The sequence below is a fragment of the Pristis pectinata genome, chromosome 12 (genome assembly GCF_009764475.1).
Source record: "Pristis pectinata isolate sPriPec2 chromosome 12, sPriPec2.1.pri, whole genome shotgun sequence".
In the NCBI taxonomy this organism is placed as follows: Eukaryota; Metazoa; Chordata; class Chondrichthyes; order Rhinopristiformes; family Pristidae; genus Pristis; species Pristis pectinata.
Window position 1 is genome coordinate 13,600,759 of NC_067416.1, and position 20,843 is coordinate 13,621,601.

Here is a 20,843-nt window from a genome sequence, read left to right on the forward strand (position 1 = left end):
TTTTAAAAAAATGTTTGTTTTACTTTTAATTATTGTGAATGGTTCTGAATGTCATGGAGATTCTAAATTATTCAGAAATCCTGACTGGGAGTTGAGTTTTGCCATTTGTCAAAGGTGTTTGCAACTGTTGAGGCTCTGCATGGTTGCAGACTTTGCACAGGTAAATACTAACACATGGGCAGAAGGAAGGAGTGCCAATCACATGGCACAGCAATAGTGCTGCTGCTGCACAGCTCCAGTAACCTGGGTTTGATCCGGACCAAAGGTACTGTCTGTGTGGAGGTTGCATGTTCTTCCTGTGACCATGTGGGTTTCCCCTGAGTACTCCTGGTTCCTCCCACATCCCAGGTGAATTTGCTACTGTAAAAATTGCACATAGTGTAGGTGGGTGGTAGGAAAATCAGATGGGAGTTGATGGGCATGTGAGGGAGACTCTGTTAAAGGAAATAGGTGGGGGAATCAGGCTGATGGGGTTGGGCTTGCATAGATTCAGTGGGCCAAATCTACATCACGAGAAAATATAAAAACTGCTGAACAATAGCGCAGCTGGCTAAAACCGTCCCCTCTTAACCAACTATCAATTATTATTTCTTAATGAGTAACCTTCAGAAACATTCAAAACCCCTTGCTAACAATTAATCAACGGGCTTAAAAGTAAAAATTGTTAAAAATTTGGAAATTCAACAACCTTAGACACTTAAAAACAGTTGAAAAATTTAACTATACTCAATTAATTAAAACCTAAAACTACCTAACACCTTGATTCTTCACAGCCTGTCCCCTCCATTCACCATTCCTGCAGCAGGTCTCATCAAATATGTATTGAATGGTCAGACTGTCCAGATTAAGTGCTGAGTAACTGCTGCAAGTTCATATCCAGTCAGTGTCCAATGTCAGAGTGCACCCTCTACCCAAAAATACCCAACAGGTTGATATGTTATGTTATGTTATGTTATGTTATGATATGCTATGTTGGTGGAGTTCCAAACCTGGGAAATGGGGACCAATGTTTTCTATTGGTGAGAAAATTAATCCAAAATACTTATTCCCATGAAGATGTTAAGCTTCTGTGAAAATGTGCACTTAGTGATCATTCTATTGCACCATGATGACACCCCAAAAATAGAAATTACAGTCGGTATCCGGCTTGCTGTAAAACTGACATTGGGAATCCATCTGCTTTAGAAAACATTTGATTTCTGAATTTATTTGAATCGATGAAAATTAAAATCCAACCATTTCTATAACTAGCAGCTGGTTGGCAATACCAGCTTCACCCCAGGGACACTCTCCATGTGTAACTGGCGTATTTTTGTATTGATGGTTGCCATTACTATGCACAAATTAAATAACATAAGATTTGTGTGAAGTGATTGATTAGTGATAGCAAGGAAAATTGCACCTATTGTTATAGCATCTGTTAAACTTGGACCAGTCATGATCTAAGTAATGCTGAATGCTTTCTTTAGATTACAAACCTGAATTATATTGTATATTTATCAAAATACTAAACAACCATGATAATGAATGCTGATTGTTTATTGTTAGTTTATTGCTAAAACTAATTTCTATTTTATTTTCAAAATATGTTATTTAATGGAATGTAATAATGTTTTTAAGCATTGGAATCTTCTGCTGTATTTTTTGTCTTTTGTACTGCAAGTGAAATCCAGTAGAGGGTGCTACAGTCTGTTAATGAGTACAATACAGCAAGAATCAATATATAGGTCTTTCCAGTTCTCAAAAATTCACCTAATGAATCTTTGCTAAAACAAAGAGTTTTATTTAATGTGATTCTTTAATTAAGGAAGACTTTACTTGCTACAACAAAGGATCCATTCATGTCATTTCACACCAGGCTACAACCAAATGTACACCATGTTACCACCAACCAATGAGATGCCACCTTGAGAACGACGGGTACAATTGCAATGACATCAGGCAACGAGCCGCCTACTTGGGAATCACATCTTGTGACGCTACTTCATGGCGAGCTACTCCAGCAGGAGGGCAGTGAGTTTGCATATTATTAAATCAATGTAAAATTTTGTACAAAATTACAAATAAGCAGATGTCAATGTAAATCTATTTGATACATTAAAGGTATAAAAATTCCAAGGCTACTTGCAGAGGAATAGTCAAAAAGTGGACATCAAGATAAGAAAAATAGAAACTGAAAAGGGAGAATTGAAGGTGAGTTTTAAAGAGGGCTTCATCGAGGGTAATGATGGTGAGAAGAAGAGGGTTTCAGGGACTGTACTCCAGAACATGGGGCCAGGATAACTGAAAGCAGAGCCACCAATGTAAGGCAAAGGGAGAGAAAAAGTCAAAGAAAGGGGATGTAACATTGGAAGATGTTACGGAAAGACCAAACTGGAGAAGCCATGAAATGTGACAAGTAGAGATTAAAATCTGTGGCAAAATGAAATGGGATCTAATCTATGTCATCAAGGACAGGTGTAGTAGGTGAGAAGGGCTTAATGTGGGAAAGGACTAGAACAACATAATTTTGGATTAGGTGAAACTTATCAAGTATAGAGAATGGGAGAATGGTCAAGAGAGCAAGGAACTAATTGAGTCTGGTGGTGATGAAGGCTTTTCTAAGAATTTCAGCAGCTGATGCATTGAGGCAGAGGTGAAGGTGCATAACTTTATAAAGGCGAAAGGGACTAGCGGCTCTACTTCGTTAGGAGTTTGAGGAGATTCAGTATGTCACCAAAGACTCTTGCAAATTTCTACAGATGTACAGTGGAGAGCATTCTGACTGGTTGCATCACTGCCTGGTATGGAGCTCCAACGCAAGAGGCTGCAGAGGGTTGTAGACTTAGCCAGCTCCATCACAGGCACAACCCTCCCCACCATTGAGGACATCTTCAAGAGGCGGTGCCTCAAGAAGGTGGAATCCATCACTATGGACCCTCACAATCCGGGACATGCCCTCCTCTCATTACTACCATTGGAGAGGAAGTACAGGAGCCTGAAGACCCACACTCAGTGATTTAGGAACAGTTTCTTCGCCATCAGATTTCTGAATGGTCCATGAACCCATGAACACTACCCTGTTATTCCTTTTTTTTTGCATCTGTTATTTATTGTGTAATTTATAGTAATTTTATGCCTTTGCCGCTAAACAGCAGATTTCGTGACATATATGTATGTAATAATAAACCTGATTCTGATTCTAACATGAAAGTAGAAGCTCACCTCAGAGCCAAAGGAATGGTCAAGTTTGCCAACAGTCAGATTCAGCCTGATGCAGCAGTCAGAATGTGGGATGGAAGTATCCATATGGAAATCTCTGGGGCTCAACGGACTTCATCTAAAAAGAAGTGACTAGTAAGATAGTTGATGCACTGGTTTTAATTTTCCAAAGTTTCCTAGATTTGGGAAACATTCCATTAGATTGGAAAATAGCAAATGTATTTCCTTTATTTGAAAGAGGAGGGAAAAAGTAGGAAGTTACAGGCCAGTTCGCTTCTATTACAGGGTTAGGGTTAGGATTAGCAACCATTATTAATCAAAGGGGACTTAGAAAGATTTAACATAATCAGGCAATGAATTTCATCTTTGACCCAAGGGTCTGTTTCAGGTTAGCAATATCTCACAAGTGGTATGGCACAAGGATCAACTTTTTGGAATTTCTATCAACAACTTGGATGAAGGCACCGCGATTTGGTTGCTGAATTTGCTGATGATAGAAAGATAGAGAAATAACTTGCGAAAAGGATATAAGGAGACGACAAGGGAAAATAATGAAAGGTCTTCAACCTGAAATGTTAGCCCTGTTTGTCTTCCACAGATGCTGCCTGACCTGCTGGGTGTTTCCAGCATTTTCTGAATCAGAATCAGATTTATTATCACTGACATATGTCGTGAAATTTGTTGTTTTGTGGCAGCAGTGCAGTGCAATACATAAAAATTACTATAAGTTACAAAAATAAATAGTGCAAAAGAGGAAGAACGAGGGAGTGTTCATGGGTTCATGGACCGTTCAGAAATCTGATGGTGGAGGGGAAGAAGCTGTTCCTAAAACATTGAGTCTACAACCCTCTGCAGCCTCTTTTGATCCTGCGCATTGGAGCCTCCATACCAGGTGGTGATGCAACCAGTCAGAATGCTCCCCACCGTACATCTGTAGAAATTTGCAAGTCTTTGGTGACATACCAAATCTCCTCAAACTTCTAACGAAGTAGAGCAACTGACGTGCCTTCTTCATGATTGCATCAATGTTCTGGGCATAATAAGATAGATCCTCTGAGATGTTGACGTCCAGGAACTTGAAGCTGCTCACCCTTTCCACCCTTGACCCCTCAATGAGGACTGGTATGTGTTCTCCCAACTTCCCCTTCCTGAAGTCCACAATCAATTCTATTTTTATTACAAAGGAATATAGATAGATTACGTGAGTGTGCAAAGATCTGGTAAATAGAGTCAAATGTGGGAAAATATGAAATTGTCTTTTTTGCCAGGAAACGTTAAAAAGGAGCATATTATCTCAAAGGCAAGAGATTTGGGGTCCAGTGGAATCTGGGTATCCTACTGTATAATTTGCAAAAGCCTAGTATGAGGTATAGCAAGTAAGGAGGAACGTTTAAGGTATGTTATCATTTATTGCTAGGGGAATTGCATGGTTGGGAAGTTATCCTTCAGTTATATAGGGCATTGGTGATACTACATCTGGAATATCATGTACAGTATTGGTCCCCTTACAAGGAAAGAATGTTAATGCACTGGCAGCAGATCAGGGAAGGTTTACTGCACCAATACCTGGAAAGGGTGGTGGTCTAATGAGGAAAGGTTGGACAGGTTGGGCTGGATATTAGAAAAGTAAGAGTGAGAAGGGACTTGATTGAAACAGGTAAGATCCTGAGGGATATTGACAGGGTGGAAGTGTGGAGGATATTTCCTCTTTTAGGAAAATATAGAACTAGGGGTCTTTGTTTAAGGATAAAAGCTTTTTTATTTAAGGCAGAGATGAAGGGAATTTTTTTTCTGTGAATGGGTTACAAATCTTTGGAACTCTATTCCTCAAAGGGCAGTGAAAACAAAGTCATTGAATGTTTATAAAGCAGAGGTAGAATGATTCTTGATAAACAAGGGGATAAAAGATTTCTGCAGGTGGAAGGATATGTAGAGTTCAGGTTACAATCAGATCAGCCATGATCTTATTAAATGGTGGAGCAGGGTTGAGGGTCTGAGTGGCCTACCCCTGCTCCTAATTTGTATGTTCATATGTTTGTAATTGGCGGTAGGAGTATGGGGATTATTGCAGTTGCTGAAGACAATAGCTTTGGTCTTTCCATTATCTGAAGGAAAATTGTGGCTCCTCCAAGAATGGATGTTCTAACATTGAAGCCTAATATCTCAGAGCTGGAGAGGTAGATCAGGATGTTACGTATGTGCAGATAAAAGCTGAGCCCATGTCTGCGGATAAGGATATCAAAGTACAGCACAGGAATAATGAAGAGAAGGCCGAGAGGCAACTCAGTGGTAATGATGCAGGGAAAGAAGGGAGTTTATTAATAAAAATTCTCTGTCTGAGAGTGGACTTCATGGAGGCTTCGGAAAATGATTGTGGACTCAACCACATGAAAGAGTGCAAGAAAATCAGGTTATTGTGCCACTCAAGGAGAATGAAATTATTAACAATGATTAGAACTTCTTGTGGCATTTCTGCATACAGATAAATCTTATGCAATACCAAATGGTGACAAAATATCACATCAGTCTATTAAGGTTTGTGGTGCTTTAATCATTTTCTGCATTGAGTATCTTGCCAGCACAGCATGCTGGTAAAGTTGCTACCTCTTATTCACTTTGCAACAGCCTATCTGTTAGGAGAAAATATTGTACCTATACAGATCAATTAAAAATGTCCTCTGTAGGATGAAATATTTACTTTTTATTAGGAAAGTTTATAGTAAATTGCATTTAACTGATATATATTTTACTGTAATTTCTAAATTTAAATTAATAGGATCAATCGGGTATCTTGTAGCTAATTGTATCATAGTTGTACGGTTGTAAAGTTCAGAAAGGGTCCTTCGGTTCACATGTCCATGCCAACCTCTTAGCCAGTCTACACTAATGTCAATTACCTGCATTAGGTCCATTTTCTTCTATGCTTTGCCTTTTCATGTGCCTGTCTAAGCTTAGTAATTGTGCCTAATTCCACCATCTCCCCTGGCAGCAAGTTCCAAACATCGACCACAATCAATGTAAAAGTTTTCACTCAAATCCCCTTTGAAAGTCTTTCCTCTCACCTCAAAGCTATGCCCTTTTGTTTTTGATACTCCTGCCATGGGTGAAAGATTCTGGCTATCTACTCTATCTATTCCTCCTATAATTTTAAATACCTCCATCAGGTTATCCCCTCAGTCTCCTTCTGTCCAGGGAAAACAAACCCAGCCTATCCAATCTCTCCCTGTAACTAGAGTCCTCTAATCCAGCCAACATACTGATGATTCTCTCAGCACTCTCTCCAGCGCAACCACATCCCTCTTGTAATGTGGTAATCAGAAATGCACACAATACTCCAAGTACAGTCTAACTAATGTTTTGTAAAGTTTCAAAATAATGTCCCAAATGTTATATTCTATGCCCTGATCTATGAAAGCAAGTTTGCCATTTGCCTTCTTCACCACCCTAGCTACATGTGTTGCCAAGGACCCCAAGGTCCCTTTGTTCATCAATATTCCTTAGTGCCCTTCCATTTACTGTATGTGCCCTACCCCTATTTGATTCCCACAAAGCACCATTTTACACTTGTCAGGATTAAATTCCATCTACCAATGCTCTGTCCAACTTTCTATCTAATCTATATCTTGCTGTAGCCTTAGACTACCTTCCTCATTATTCACGACATCACCAATTTTTGCACCATCTGTAAACTTACTAATCATACCTCCTACATTGACATCTAAGTCATTAATATATATCACAAACAACAAGAGTTCTGGCACTGATCCCTGCAGTATGCTACTAGTCTCAGACTTCCAATCAGAAAAGCAACCTTCCACCCCACCCACTGCCTCCTACCACCAACCCAAATTTGGACCCTGTTAGCCAGCTCACCTTGGATCCCATGTGCTTTAACTTTCTGGACCAGCCTACCAAGCGGCAGCTTGTCAAGTGCCTTACTAAAGTCCATGTGGGCAACATCTACCACCCTGCCTTCATCAATCTTTTTAGCTACCTCAGCAAAACATGTGGTCAAATTAGCGAGACAGGGTTTCCTTCGCACAAAGCCATATTGACTCTCCCTGATCAGCCCCTGCCTTTCCAAATGTGCATAAATCCTATCCCTTGGGATTTCCTCTAATAATTTCCATACCATCAAAGTTCAGCACTCTGGCCTATAGTTTACCTGGCTTATCCCTGCTACCCTTCCTCAATAAAGGAACAATATTTGTTATCCTCTAGTCTACTGGCACCTCACTTGTGGCTAAGAAAGATGCAAAAATCTCTGCTGGGACCCCAGCTATCTCCTCCCTTGCTTCCCACAGCAACATGGAATATATCTCGCCTGGCCCTGGGGATTTATCAATTTTTATGTGTTCCTTGGCATCTAAGCATCCCCCTTCTTAATATGTACATGCTCCAGACCAACAACGTGCCCCTCCCTGAACTCATTATCTTCTATGTCCTTCTCCTTGGTGAACACTGATAAGAAGTATTAATTTAGAACCATGCCCACATCCCCTGCTGCACACATTGAGTACTCTTTTGGTCCTTAAGGGGAACTACTCTTTCCCTGGCTACCTTCCTACTCCTGATACACCTATAGAACTTACTGTTGTTGCATCCTGCAAGTATATCTGAACAAAATTACATTGCACCCAAGAAATAAAACAAATCTGAGCAATGTTGGAACCTTATGAATATGTCCAACCTCTAGATGAAAACTCAGCAAGAAGTGTATAAGCTGAAATGAAAAATGAGATACACTAGTTTTTTGCTGACTGTCAAAGATGACTATGAGCATGCTAAGGAAATGGAACTGTGTGCCAAATGCAAACAAGTAAAAATGAACTGCTGATGAATAAAATGAACATCCTGCCAATAAAAGCAATTAAATTGCAAACAAGAATGAATAGTTAATCCACTGAGATTGCATAGAAAGCAACTGAAACTTAGAATGGAAGAACTGCAAAGGAAGCTGGAGAAATGAAACAGGAAATATATTTATAAAGACCGATTGAAAAGTGTGGAGAACCCAAATCAGAATCAAAAGGATTGTTTCTTTTTTCAGATGTAGGGTCACAGGGAGACTTTTATGAAGTGGTTCAGCCACTTCTAGAAACACAAGAATATAATGCATTAGAGTCCATCACTGCAGAATGAAATGACAGTAATCCTGGAAGCAGAGATAAAAACACACTTTATGTAAGCTCACACAGAGCTAGTTATCGATTTGTTTCCCATCTTAATATTCAAGATGGCCTAAGCCAGTGTATGTAGAGACCATTTCCTTACGCTTCGGGGAGACCTGGAGTATATTTTTTATATATATTGCATAAAGTTAAAGGGAGATTATTTAATTAAATCTATTTTGGTTTGTAAGCAATATAATTGGTTTGTAGACATAAGAAATAGGAGCAATCTTGCTCTGCCAATATGGCTGATCCTGTGCTTCATTTCCACATTGCTACCAGATTAGACATGATCTAATTGAATGGCGGAGCAGCTTGGGGGGGCTAATAGCCCACTCCCTGCCTTCTTATGTTATACCCTTACAAGACTATCGTTCTTCACATATAATGCAATAATCTTATCAGAAGTGAAATAATTTGGCATTTTTTTACGGTCTGAAGCATTAAGAGAAAAACCAGATCAACAACTGACCACCACATTTTTTTGTCAAGTATGTTCTGGAGTAAGCATGAAGGAATGAGGAGTAAAGTGCCAACCTCCGCCATCTGGAAGGACAAAGACAGTAAGTAAAAATCTCCTGCAAGTGAAACATTAACCTCACTAGGAAATACATTGCCATTCCTTCCTTCTCACACATTTAAAATCCTGGAATTCCCTGCCTAATAACAAAATAAGGGTTGAACAAAATAAGGACGAACTACCTTCACACACAATAGTCCAAGAAGGTAGTACATCAGCTCCTTCTTATAGAGGTGGGGAAATAACGCTGGCCTTGCCAGTAACACCTACATGATTTTTTAAAAAAATCATCGAAGAACATAAATATATATATATCATTGTTTCCCATGAAAGGACAAATGTATAATGAAGACTACTTAATTTATTGGATGAAAGAGATCTCAGGGGGATGGAAAATGTATAGTTACTGCCTTAATGGAATAACCTTTGATGGATTCTAGATAGTGTTTTAGTTAAGAAAAAACTGTGGGCTAAAAGCTTCATCCAAGGTATTCCCAGGCGTGAGAATTCCTGCAATTACCCTCTTGTATGGTGAACAATGTGTGCACTTTGACCAAACACTGGAAAGATGTATTTTATTGTTAAATTTCCATATACAAAAAAGATGGAGGTTCTCAATTGTCTCAACTAACAATACCAATTACAATAGCTTTTGGTTAAACTAGAGTAATGTCTAAATAGTTGACTCATGAAAAGTGTCGCCTCAGTGAGGTAGAATAACAATTCTCTGTTCTTCATTTTAAACAGTCTGCAACCTGACTGAATCTTGCCTGAGAATCAGGGTCACATTGGCCTGTGTGCAAGTCTGATTTAAAGTTCAAAGACCATGACCTGGAGAATGCCTAATGCACGGGCACCAACATAAAATTATTTACAGAATTTTTAAAAAATCTCTCTATATGGAAACGGGGTCAGCTTATTCAACCCCTTGTCTATTCCACCATCCCAGTGCTCCATTACTCGTCCCTCTGCATCAAGACCATCATGTCTAGAAACTTTCAAATACAATGAAATTACATGATGGTAAAACATATCTCTAATAATTGGTCTTACTCAAATCTGGACTCCATTTATGAAACTATAGGCAAGAAGCTAACTTCAAACCAGGCACCATTTATGGTAAGAAACTGATGTGAATGAAAATGACAAAGTGTACAGTAATATAACATTATCCTGAGTTTTCACATTATATGTTAATTACATTACATTGCTCACCTTACACTAATATTAGTTTAATTCAAGTCTTACAGGATGAAATGCCTGGAAAATCAGAAGAAATATTAAGGCACAATAGAAAACTGACGCAAAGATAAACTTTATCACTTTTAAGTAAACTCACCCCTCAATAATAAAAAAAGATAATTATTGTCCCTTTTATTAGCTTGAACAAGATAATTACGCTACGTCTAGGAATTCTTTTTAGATTAAACCCATTTCCTCAATAGAATGATATCTACAACTCTGGATATTATACTTAACTGTCTGGCTTTCCTACTTTAAGTAGTATTGAATATGTTACCAGGCGTGGAGTACTGCCGCGCTGCTCCTGCGGTTGCTTCGATCACGGTAATGCTCGTTGGCGGCTCTACAATTATTGTTCAAGATATTATCCACTGGATGTCGCTGCCGATTTACAACAGAATCAGGATTTTCCTCAGCATTGGATGCTGAGAAGACATTTGTCAGAATCAGACAAGTTGACATCATAACTTTCTCCGAAGATAAAAGTGGAGCAATTTTGGTCTTTGTTTCTCATTGGTAATGTACTGTGTTTTCAATCGGTAATTTTTAAGAATAAATACCGGAAGATTTATGTGTCTTTGATTAAAGGCAGTGCAATGATGGACAATAAGTTCACAGATAACTGACAGGCAAGCTAGAACAGATTAACTGAGATATCCTTCAAAAGACACACCAGTCTGGGCTGGGTTAAGCTTCAAGAAAACTCGAAGAAAACTGTGGTTTGTTGAATCTATGTTCTCAAACTCCAACACAACTGTGAATAAAAATAATAGTACATTTAGGAAGATTCAAGAGCTTGAACTTTACATTGACTGTTGTGAAGGGAAAATTCTGGTAATATAAAATTGTTCCGTTTCAACTGCCTGCCTTGCTTGCAGACCAGTTCTATTCATAATTTTTGTGCATCCAGAATAGCAAATGGACAATGATTTTAGTTCCCTGATTATCTATTTGTGCCTATAGATTTTTTGGCAATGTGCGATTGTCAATAATACTTCTTTTACTTCTAAAAATACGGGTGGCATTTCTAGAAGGGTGTACAACCAAACTGCCATCATTTACTTATTTGGTCCTTATGCAAAATTATCAACATCCCACACTAATACTGAGGGGAAATAAACGCAAAGAACCAACGTAGAGGTCAGTGCAAAATTAAATGCCCAGAATATAAAAGCAAATCTCTCCCCATTCAAAACATTTTTAACTCCTTCAAAAATAAATTCACTTGTTGGTTTCCCTACTGTGCAAACTGCCGAAGGTGCTTCACCGTTACCATAAGGGAAATACTTTGCCAGCTTTTTTTTGTAGTGTGTGGGTGACAAGATCGTTCCCATTACTGCAGTCCCACAATCCATTGAAGGCGGAAAGAAACAAACAAATAAGACACTTTCGTATTTGTACCATTGAAACTTTCAGTTTCCCAGATTGGCTGAATTCGTGCACAACCGTCAGATTGTGTTTCACTTTTTATAAACCAGTTCAGGTCTGTGCCGTTACAAAGAAAATGTGCTTAAAGCAAAGTAATTATTACGCTCACTTGAGAGCAAGGTTCGTACACAAGTGGCACTTAATAGGCTGACAGCAGACACTGCAGATGAAGGGACCAAAAAGTTCCCAAACTTTTGAACACAGTACTTGGGTTTAAAAACTGTCGCTTATTTAACAATTGTACGAACAAGGCACTGACGATTCAAAACCCCACATGGTTAGTATTTTACATCATTCTTTGTTATATAGATGACATAACGTGTTCGGCGCAGTCGATCAATTTATCCTTTGATGCTTTAAAATAGAATTAGTTTTAACAGTGCATTTTGGCCATCGTACAAACAACATGTCCACTAGAGTGCATTAATGCATGAGGGGTGTTTTCAAGTGCGCGCATTCTATCTATTATTTTACATATTATTCGGCACTTATGACTATACGAAGAGTATTGTGAAAACGTTAGATTTGGATTGGCAAGCACCCCAAATTGTACAGTAAACGTTGCAGAAATAAGGCCAGGTCCGCCCTGAATCCTCCACACAAACCGGAGAATCGTTTCTCTTCCACTGATTTTCACACAGCTTGTCTTTCCCGATTCATGCCTAGATTTACTTTTTTTTAAATTTTAACATCGCTTTTGTTTGTTGGAATGAAATGCAACCCTCAATACTTTCGATTGTGAGGTATGAAACAGGGATACGTTTGTACGTGAATGAATGAGAAGGTGGTGTTGTCAGAGATACGGTACCCAGTATTTGCGGGTGATGGGTCCATTCTGCACCCTTGGGAGATTAAAGCAATACCACATCAGTCCAAAACTGTATTGCAGCACGTATTAACATGGTGATCAAATAAAGTATTTCTGGTATTCTTTTTCAGGAAGAAGATTTACTTTGAGTGGGAAAGTTTGAATATTAATTAGTCTGTTGGACTGTAATTTACTAAACGCCGGTGTTGAATACGGTATTTTGCAGCTGGAAGTTGTAGACTGTGGCGTGTGAAGAACTTCAGAGATGTTTTGCTTATTGCAAAAAAGTATTGCCCCCGCGCCTTTATACAACAACCATCGCAAATCCCCAGCTGACTGCACGTATATCATCCGGCAGTAACTGGGATACAGCTTTTAAATTCAGAGAAAGGAAACTTTTTTAAAAAAAATCAGGGTATTTATTTAATTGTCCATTCCCAAAGAGGTGACGAGGAAGGATTTCCTTCCACGGTGCTCTATCTTATTCACGGGTTTAATCTGGAGAACTAGGAAATCCTAATTAAATTTGTTTCCTGTGCGATCCATAAGAGAGGGAAATGTTTTTTTTAAAGGTCATTGTATTGCCTTTGCTTAATCACTGTGGCTCATTAAAATGATAAACTGGCCCACGATGGAGTGGTGTATGTGCAAACTAAAGATAAATGGGAACAAATTCTTAATATGCTTTAAGGTAGTTGCTGGAACAAGCAATGGGTGCGGGGGTGGGGGACAATAAGGTGTCGATCTTTGTGCTTTTTCAGATATCCGACATGGATTTCTTTTTAGAGGCCAGCGCCATGGAGATTGCCAGCATTCTTAACGTTGCTGTTTGGCGCTTCCATTGCGGGGACTGCGGGCAGACAGACCTCCATTCGAGCTCCTAAAACGGCCCGGGTTCCTGTGAATGGGTTTAGTCCGACATGTGGCCTTTCACCCCGCCCTACGAAACACGACCATGCAAGCCACACTCGGAGAATTGTTTGTTAATAGTCCAATTAGATAATTGCCATCTTTCACTCTTTTCCCCATTTCCCATAAAAGAATGAATGCGAAGAGCAGCGTGAAGAGGGCTTCTGCCCCGCGAGGTGACAAGGAGGACGGGAGCGTGCTCCAAGCAGCCATCTATTCACTTGAATTGATTCATTGTCGGGTAATCAATGGTCTTATTGGATTATTGTCCATTCGAGGTACCAAATATATTGTTGCACTAACAATGAAATAACTGAGGTGAAACTTTTCATTTAGAGAATCTTTAGTTAGCATTTTCCGGACTAGCTGTTTCCTGTGGATATATTTTGAATAGATTTTTTTTCCACTCTCTGGGTAGTTCCTAAAGGTGACTCAGTCTCACTGGTCTGAACGTTCAGTTCAAGGGACAGAGGCTCAAAGGAACTCGGGCTTAAGAGATGGCTGCTTGCGGCGCTAATATTATACCATCAAATTGCTCAGAACTTTCCTGAAACTCTTAACTCTCTGACAAGTGTTTTTTTTTCGCATTTGAGGCCAATCGGTTTACAGTATTTAGCTGCCTGATTGAAGACGAGCATAGAAACCATCTATTAAGACCTGATATATTATCCAAACAAGTCAGCGTATTCATGGGGCAACGTAAATGCCGGGCCGTAAAATTACCCATAATCAATTGAAACGGCAAGTGTGCGTACTATGTGTCTGGTATTTTGTAGATCTCTCACAACAGTAAATCTGGAAGGCTGCAGCTTAAAGCACTATGTCGCGTAGTGTTGATCATTTGGTACTTCAAGCTGGACAACCATAAAAAAAGGCCAACGGAGCAGGCGGAATTTCAATCGAGCATTCCTCGCCGATAAAAAACGAACTTTAAAGAGAATCCAACTGCCGAGACAATATTTTATGCAATACCAAAAACAAAATCATTGTGCCTTGCAATTTCTTTTTTTCCGCACTACATTACATTAGCAGTCCTCAATGGAAGTCAGGTGCAATCGAGAACCAATAATGGAAGCTGAGTCGAGCAGAGGTTTAAAGAATGGACTCCGAGAAGGCAGAGAAACCAGCTCGAGTTCAAGGGATTCTCACGGAAGCCTTCGGAATTCTTTGATGGAGGACCAGCAGGAGACTTTCTCAGCTTCTGCAATCTCCGATGACTGCAATAAAACAAAATCTAGTACTACTGACCCGGACTATTGTAGACGAATTCTTGTAAGAGGTGAGCGTTCTCTCTCTCTCTCTCTCCCTCCCTGTTGTTGTCGAGTTTTAAACTGATTTGTCCCACTGGTTTGGCCCAGCTTGAGCTTCCTATCTACGACACTATCTTACATTTTAGACCACCGTGTATAATTTTTTAAAAAATAGCCTGGAAGCAAGCATAATCTGCTGTGTTTCCCTTTAATTAGGCCGTTTTGCTACATGAATCCATTTATTTATGTTTACATTTACGCATTTTTTTACAAACACCGTTCGCATATGGCCGGGTGTTTGCCACGAAATATTATCTCCTGGACCTAGCCGACTATTAAAACACACAGTCCGTTTGCCTCTTTCTCCAATTTGTTTATTTTTATTCTTTGTCTTTTCCCGGCCTCTTTTCCGGATTTATTCCTGGTACTAGCAAGCGGAGGTCCTTTTTAATTACGTTGTTTGTGATTGCCTGCCTATTCTGTAGGTTAAAAAATACTTTAATTTTACAGAACTGTTTTAAGGTCATAAAACAAAACACGAGTTAAGACATATGAAAGCAAGTTGCCAGAGTGTCTGGCTAGTTGGCAAATTGAAGGGAGGTAGATTAAACGGTGTTTCCCTTCCTAACGAGGCAAGCAATTGACAGACTAAACGCGGGACGTAATCGATTTTACTGATATCATTACCTCAACGGCTCTACAACGGCGGTTTAAATCAACACGGTCTTATTTACTATATACAGACATCAAATATTTGCAATCGGTTTATGAATGGGGGTGATTAAGTCCAAATTTGCATTAAAGGACATCATGGAAAAAGTATCAATGTTTGCACGACTGGTTCGATGATTTCGGTTTAGGAACAGTGTGATCTTATAATATTATAGCTCATGCTAATTATTCCTTATTAAATTGCACACATAACATCATAAAATGGGATTCATTCACAAAAGTGTATTGCGAGACCTACAGTGCCAGAGGCCAATATTTAAAAATATAAACGGCCGGTTGCACAGATGAGATTAAAAGTAAAACAACCGAGGGACTACAGGGTACATTTGTGCGATATAATTTACTATAGTGGCAGCTTCTGTTTAAGGATCAGAGAATTCATAATGCACGTGCATATATATCAGCATGCTGAGTAATATTTCTATGGACCCACTCAATTAAATTCATTTGTGGAAATGCACGTTCGTGTAACTCAACTTTGCTTTGTCAAAAAATAACTTGAATTGAAAAATACGATTCACCCCACCACCATGAAATCGAATAACTGCAGTTAATGGTTCTGTTGTGTTGCTGTCTGGTAGCTGTTCAGTCAGTTGTTGAATTATTATTGTTTTAAAATGTCTATTTTTAAACTGGGTAGATTTATTAATACTATTCACGATTGAAGGCCGTTTGTTGATTTGTTAACAGCTACACTACAAGTAAAGATACCAGTAACAATTAAGCCATTGCTTGAAATTAAAATGACACTACAAAGGAAACAGTAGCATATTTTCAATTTAAATATCATGTCCCTACCGTTAAGTGATAAACTTTTGTACTAATGCTGAAGAAGTATTGAATCAGTAACGCAATGCCTGGGATAAACAATTGTTAATCCCTCAGTGACCGCTTGGCCCCTGGACGCGCGTCAGGTTGAATTGCCTACGAGGCAATCCTCGGACCACAGTGACCCTGAGTAGAAACTTATACTTCTTCTGGTTCTGGTAGTTTCAGTTATGAGCACATTAGGCGCCTTTCATTTTTCTAGTTACGATTCATTCTGTGCGACTTTGTTGATTTTTAAAAATGTAACTAGCAAAGCAAAGTTGTGTGGGTGATGCTACCCTCGCCTGCAGCTGGAGACTTTTTCTAACTGTAAGGTTATTGCGATGTGGCTTCTGCTCATTTGTAAACGTATCCTTTGTGGTTTTTAGGGTAAAGTCGCATCGCAATTAACCGAACTAAGAAAAAAATTACTTCTCCATTTTTTCATGGTGACACAAATTAAACTTTAACATTTGAGATTAAAACAATTTACGGGTTTCAATTCTCTGATCAAACAACACTTTTGATTTGCATGTCTAGTATAATGTTGCATTTACACTAAAGATGTTTCTTTTGCATTATTATCGTTTTAAAAACTCTAGCAAAGTACAAAACTCGCGTGAATTCGTGCAGAAATATAACCCTCTAAAGTTTTTTTATTGAGGTATCGCTAACTGAAATCGCCGAGACTATAGCGGTTTCGAATTAATGTGCTCCTGAAAACCTTTATATTTTGGTTAAGTTTTCTTGGCTTGTCTTTGAATATACGTGGTCCAAGTACAAGTAGATTTTCTCGTTTCATTTGGAAAAGGGTGCAGACTTCTAATTTTAACCCAGCACAACAGTGCGATAGATTCAATGTTAAACAATTGAAGGATATTATTCCACCATGCATGTACAGAATGTAATAAATGAAAAGAATACAAACTAAATTCATGATCCGCAGTCGTGGACTGTTTCGGAAAGGCAAGCTACTTACAAGAATTCCTTTGGTATTTTGTTCAGTTTAAATAGTTAGATATTTTATTACTTTAATTGGAAAAATAAATGACAACTGTATTTCCATTATGTAGATGCAAAGGGATCTATAAGAGAAATAATTCTACCCAAAGGGTTAGATCTTGATCGACCCAAGCGCACTCGAACGTCTTTCACAGCTGAGCAGCTATATCGTTTAGAAATGGAGTTTCAACGCTGTCAATACGTTGTTGGACGGGAGCGAACGGAACTGGCTCGACAGCTCAACTTGTCAGAAACCCAGGTAGACATGGACAGTCATTTATAAACTTAACATTGTAAGATTCTGTCGTTTTGTTGTTGTTGTGCTACAGCGTGAGACTATACTTTTCTAAAGGCTTGGTATGGATATCTATCAATAAACTAGCAATTTTAAAAATATCCATGTACTGATATTTTAAAATCTTAATCTCTGGTGAAGATTAATTACATTTTTTTGGACACACTTCTATTTTGGTTATACCGGGGGGTAATGTTTAAATAGTATTGTCTCGGCCATACTAGAGTTTTAAGAGTTCCAAGAATTAAATATAAATCTATATCGGTGGTTCACACATTGAAGAGCACTCTTTTTTGATACAGTTAGGAAAACGTTTAATTGGAGCGTATTCCCCCAGACATTTATACAGTCGGTGAAAACAGTCCAGTTATTCCTCCGAAAATTCTGCATCAGTTGGAATCTAAATAATAACAATTGTCCAAATGTTCAAAGGTGGCCATGCGGTATCTTTTAAATTAATACTAGAACAATTCAATTTCTCTGGGAAACTATTGTTCTTGTCCGCATAATTGTTTCTAGTATTACCTTTAAAATGGTGTTCGAGCAGTTTTTAAAAAGTTGGATAACTTCAACGTTATTCACTTTTTAATATTATTAGCCAGGAACTTTGATCAAATGTAATTTGCAGTTCACGGAGCCAGCATGCCCTGTATATCCTAAGAGGCTTTGTGTTCCATATCCATAGTAAATGTCTACATTATTCCTGTATTATTTGTTTCACCCATGAAGGGCAAAGGTATCTTCTCGAACATTTGCCATTATTTACAGAAGGTAAGGATCAGGCAGCGTTAAGAAACATTACTGCCTGAAATGAGTTTACCCAGTTTGACAACCGTGCTGAGTTTCCAAAAATAACTCGAGATAATTCGGAAATGCATGTTTATATCATTGGTATGCAAGATGCATTGAATGGCAACAAATCATCATAAATTATGTTGAAGCTAATCCCATGATTTTTTTGTGTGCCATGTTGGAAGGAAAACTGTTTGTTTATTTTCGTGTAAGCACTCAATATTTAATCTAATATTTAAGTGGAATTGTACTTTTTAATTTTGGACGCATTCTAGGCTTGTCACCTTTCGGGTCTGAAATAGATATATTATTTGAAGAAATACATATTGTGTCACTGGGTTATGTTGAAGCGTTGGCCTAAATCTGGCATGGCGAATAATCACCAACATTGATTCAAGGCTGCCGTATATTTATGCGATATACTGTGTATTGCAAAACAAACAGGTGAAAGTCTGGTTTCAAAACCGACGCACGAAGCAGAAAAAAGACCAGGGAAAAGATTCCGACGTTCGGTCGACGGCCTCTGAGACCGCAGCAACGTGCAGCGTGTTACGGCTCCTGGAACAAGGCAGGCTTCTGTCGCCGCCCGGGTTGTCCGGTATCCTGCCCTGTGCCACCAATAGCCTAGGATCAACTCTGCGTGCCCCCGTCGTCGGCCTTGGCACTACATTGGGCACATCATCACTCACGGTGGGGACATCAGGAGCACCGACACTGAGCACCACCCACCCCGGACACAATGTTTTCAGTATGCCGGTACCGTCCCTTATTGGGACGGTAGCTACAAGGCTCGCCTCACCTTTAACTGTTACCGGATCTTTGACGGGGAACTTGCAGGAACTTTCTGCTAGATACTTAAGCTCTTCGGCTTTTGAGCCCTATTCCAGGAATGGCAAAAGAGAAACAATGGACAAAAAAATAATGGACTGACATATCTTCAGGAAGCAGCATTCTTTTTCTGTTGACCCATGTGGGCTGAATTTAAAAATATTGGAAATTAACAATCGAGTAACACATGCGCATACATATATTATGCATATATAATCCATTCCCAAAGATCTACCTAGTCAGTTTAGATTATTTTGTAAAAAGTCTGAACCAACCTCGTTCAATTTGGGGCGGGGCGGGGGTGGGGGGGGTGGGGGTGGAAGGAATTGACTGCTCCAACATCAGTTCTCAAATGGGCCATACTGTAACGAGATGTAGTACAGAGCTCTGCTTACAATATGACAGTCCGTGCGAGTTCATAACGCAGGCAACATTCGACTTGTCCAGTAGTACAGTGTAATTTTGGATATTTTTGAATTGCCGCTTGGGTAAATCATCTAACAAAAAAAAGACACTTTTTAGAGTCTAGTTCCTGAAGGAACAAAGTATTCGATGTTCATGTTGCTTGTTCTAGCTCAGTTAGATATGTCATGAATGAAGGTTGTACGCTGTCTGGTCTTTTGTATAAAAAACGTATATTGTTTTAAACACGTGCCACCAAACTCCAGATATTCTGATGTATAGCTTTTATTATAGTATAATAATTTGGAGGTAAAATCTGAAATTGTATTTTATTGTAAATTATTGATTAACGTCCGTAATTAATAGACTAATGGTTTAATGGAACGGCGGTGAGTGTATTTAAAGTTAAATAGAGACAAATGAAAACCCTTGCTACTAACTTGATCTGTATTTTGTCATTTGTTATCTTTTGCATGTCGTAAGAGTGAAAATACATGTGGTCCTGAAATGTTAATAGCTGTGGTTTCTTATTCCCATCAAAAACATCTTTCCCGGTATTCGGAATGGCTGAGGAAAACAATACTGGGGAGAGTATGCACAAATCGATAACATATATTAAAACACCAACCTTTAAAACGGGACACGTTTGTTTGTGTTTTTGAGGTTAAAAATCAAAAATAGTGGATGTCATTTTCGGCTCTTCGTTCACGTTTTCCGTTGTATTACAACAATCTAGGCAACATGTGATCTTATTTTTATTCATTATCGGCCATCAGGTCCCATACCACATTGTGCTTACCATAAGTGGCAACCAAAATGATTGCTGTTAACGAAGATAAGTGAATATAAACATATAATCAAATATTAGTGCGCAACGCCACTTGTTTGAAATAAAGGTGGCAGCGCATTCATTGCAAACAATAGAGTTTTGCACATCGTTATAAAAGGGTCATAGTCAATGAAATCAAAAGAATAGATTCAAATTAAACGGTTTCGTAGATGTTGCTAAATGTTTTAGCTTTATATCGGGTGCTAGTGTTAATGTGATATATGGTCTCTGTAGAGAACTACATCTGAATAAGAGCAATCTCATATTAGTTTAATAAGCAATCATTTTTTGGCTGAAAATTAATTTTGTCGTTGTGTATTGACTCAATTATCTGACGTCATTCTCTGGTCCTAATGACCCGAGTTACGGACTTCCGGCACGCTATTTAGTCTTCCTGCACCTATCGAATTCTGAGAAACAAACATTGATAGAAGAGGTTTTCCAAAACTATAATTAACGGCTGTAAATATTAGTCTTTAATCCCCAGACTAAATCTAACATTGTTGTTTTCATGTATACTTTAATCATTTCCGACAAAAGGAGCTGTTTTAAGTTACTGTCGATTCATTCCACACTGGACTTTTTATTTTGAAAGGTCATTTTTAATTGCAGCTTTTTAAAATAATT

At 38.7% G+C, this 20,843-nt stretch overlaps 1 protein-coding gene across 2 annotated transcripts; it reads left to right on the forward strand.

Moving 5' to 3' along the window:
* The first annotated feature begins 13,440 nt into the window (after nt 1-13,440).
* Nucleotides 13,441-19,906, forward strand: vax1 (ventral anterior homeobox 1). Of its 2 annotated transcripts, none has more exons than XM_052027523.1 (4): nt 13,441-13,520; nt 14,056-14,558; nt 17,142-17,329; nt 18,602-19,906. In XM_052027523.1, exons 2-4 carry the CDS (start codon nt 14,318-14,320, stop codon nt 19,085-19,087), a joined length of 915 nt encoding a protein of 304 aa, XP_051883483.1. In that variant the 5' UTR covers nt 13,441-13,520; nt 14,056-14,317; the 3' UTR covers nt 19,088-19,906. The 2 variants fall into 2 exon arrangements, with proteins under 2 accessions (XP_051883483.1, XP_051883482.1); XM_052027522.1 differs by having other exon boundaries at nt 13,474-13,557; nt 14,309-14,558.
* Nucleotides 19,907-20,843: the final 937 nt, after the last annotated feature.

Bases quoted from the DNA above. Each gene is read 5' to 3' on its own strand.
- vax1 (XM_052027522.1), top strand. From the start codon at position 13,528: ATGGTCTTATTGGATTATTGTCCATTCGAG. The intron at 13,558-14,308 runs GTACCAAATATA...ACATTACATTAG, and splicing joins TGGATTATTGTCCATTCGAG to CAGTCCTCAATGGAAGTCAG. The intron at 17,330-18,601 runs GTAGACATGGAC...CAAAACAAACAG, and splicing joins TCAACTTGTCAGAAACCCAG to GTGAAAGTCTGGTTTCAAAA.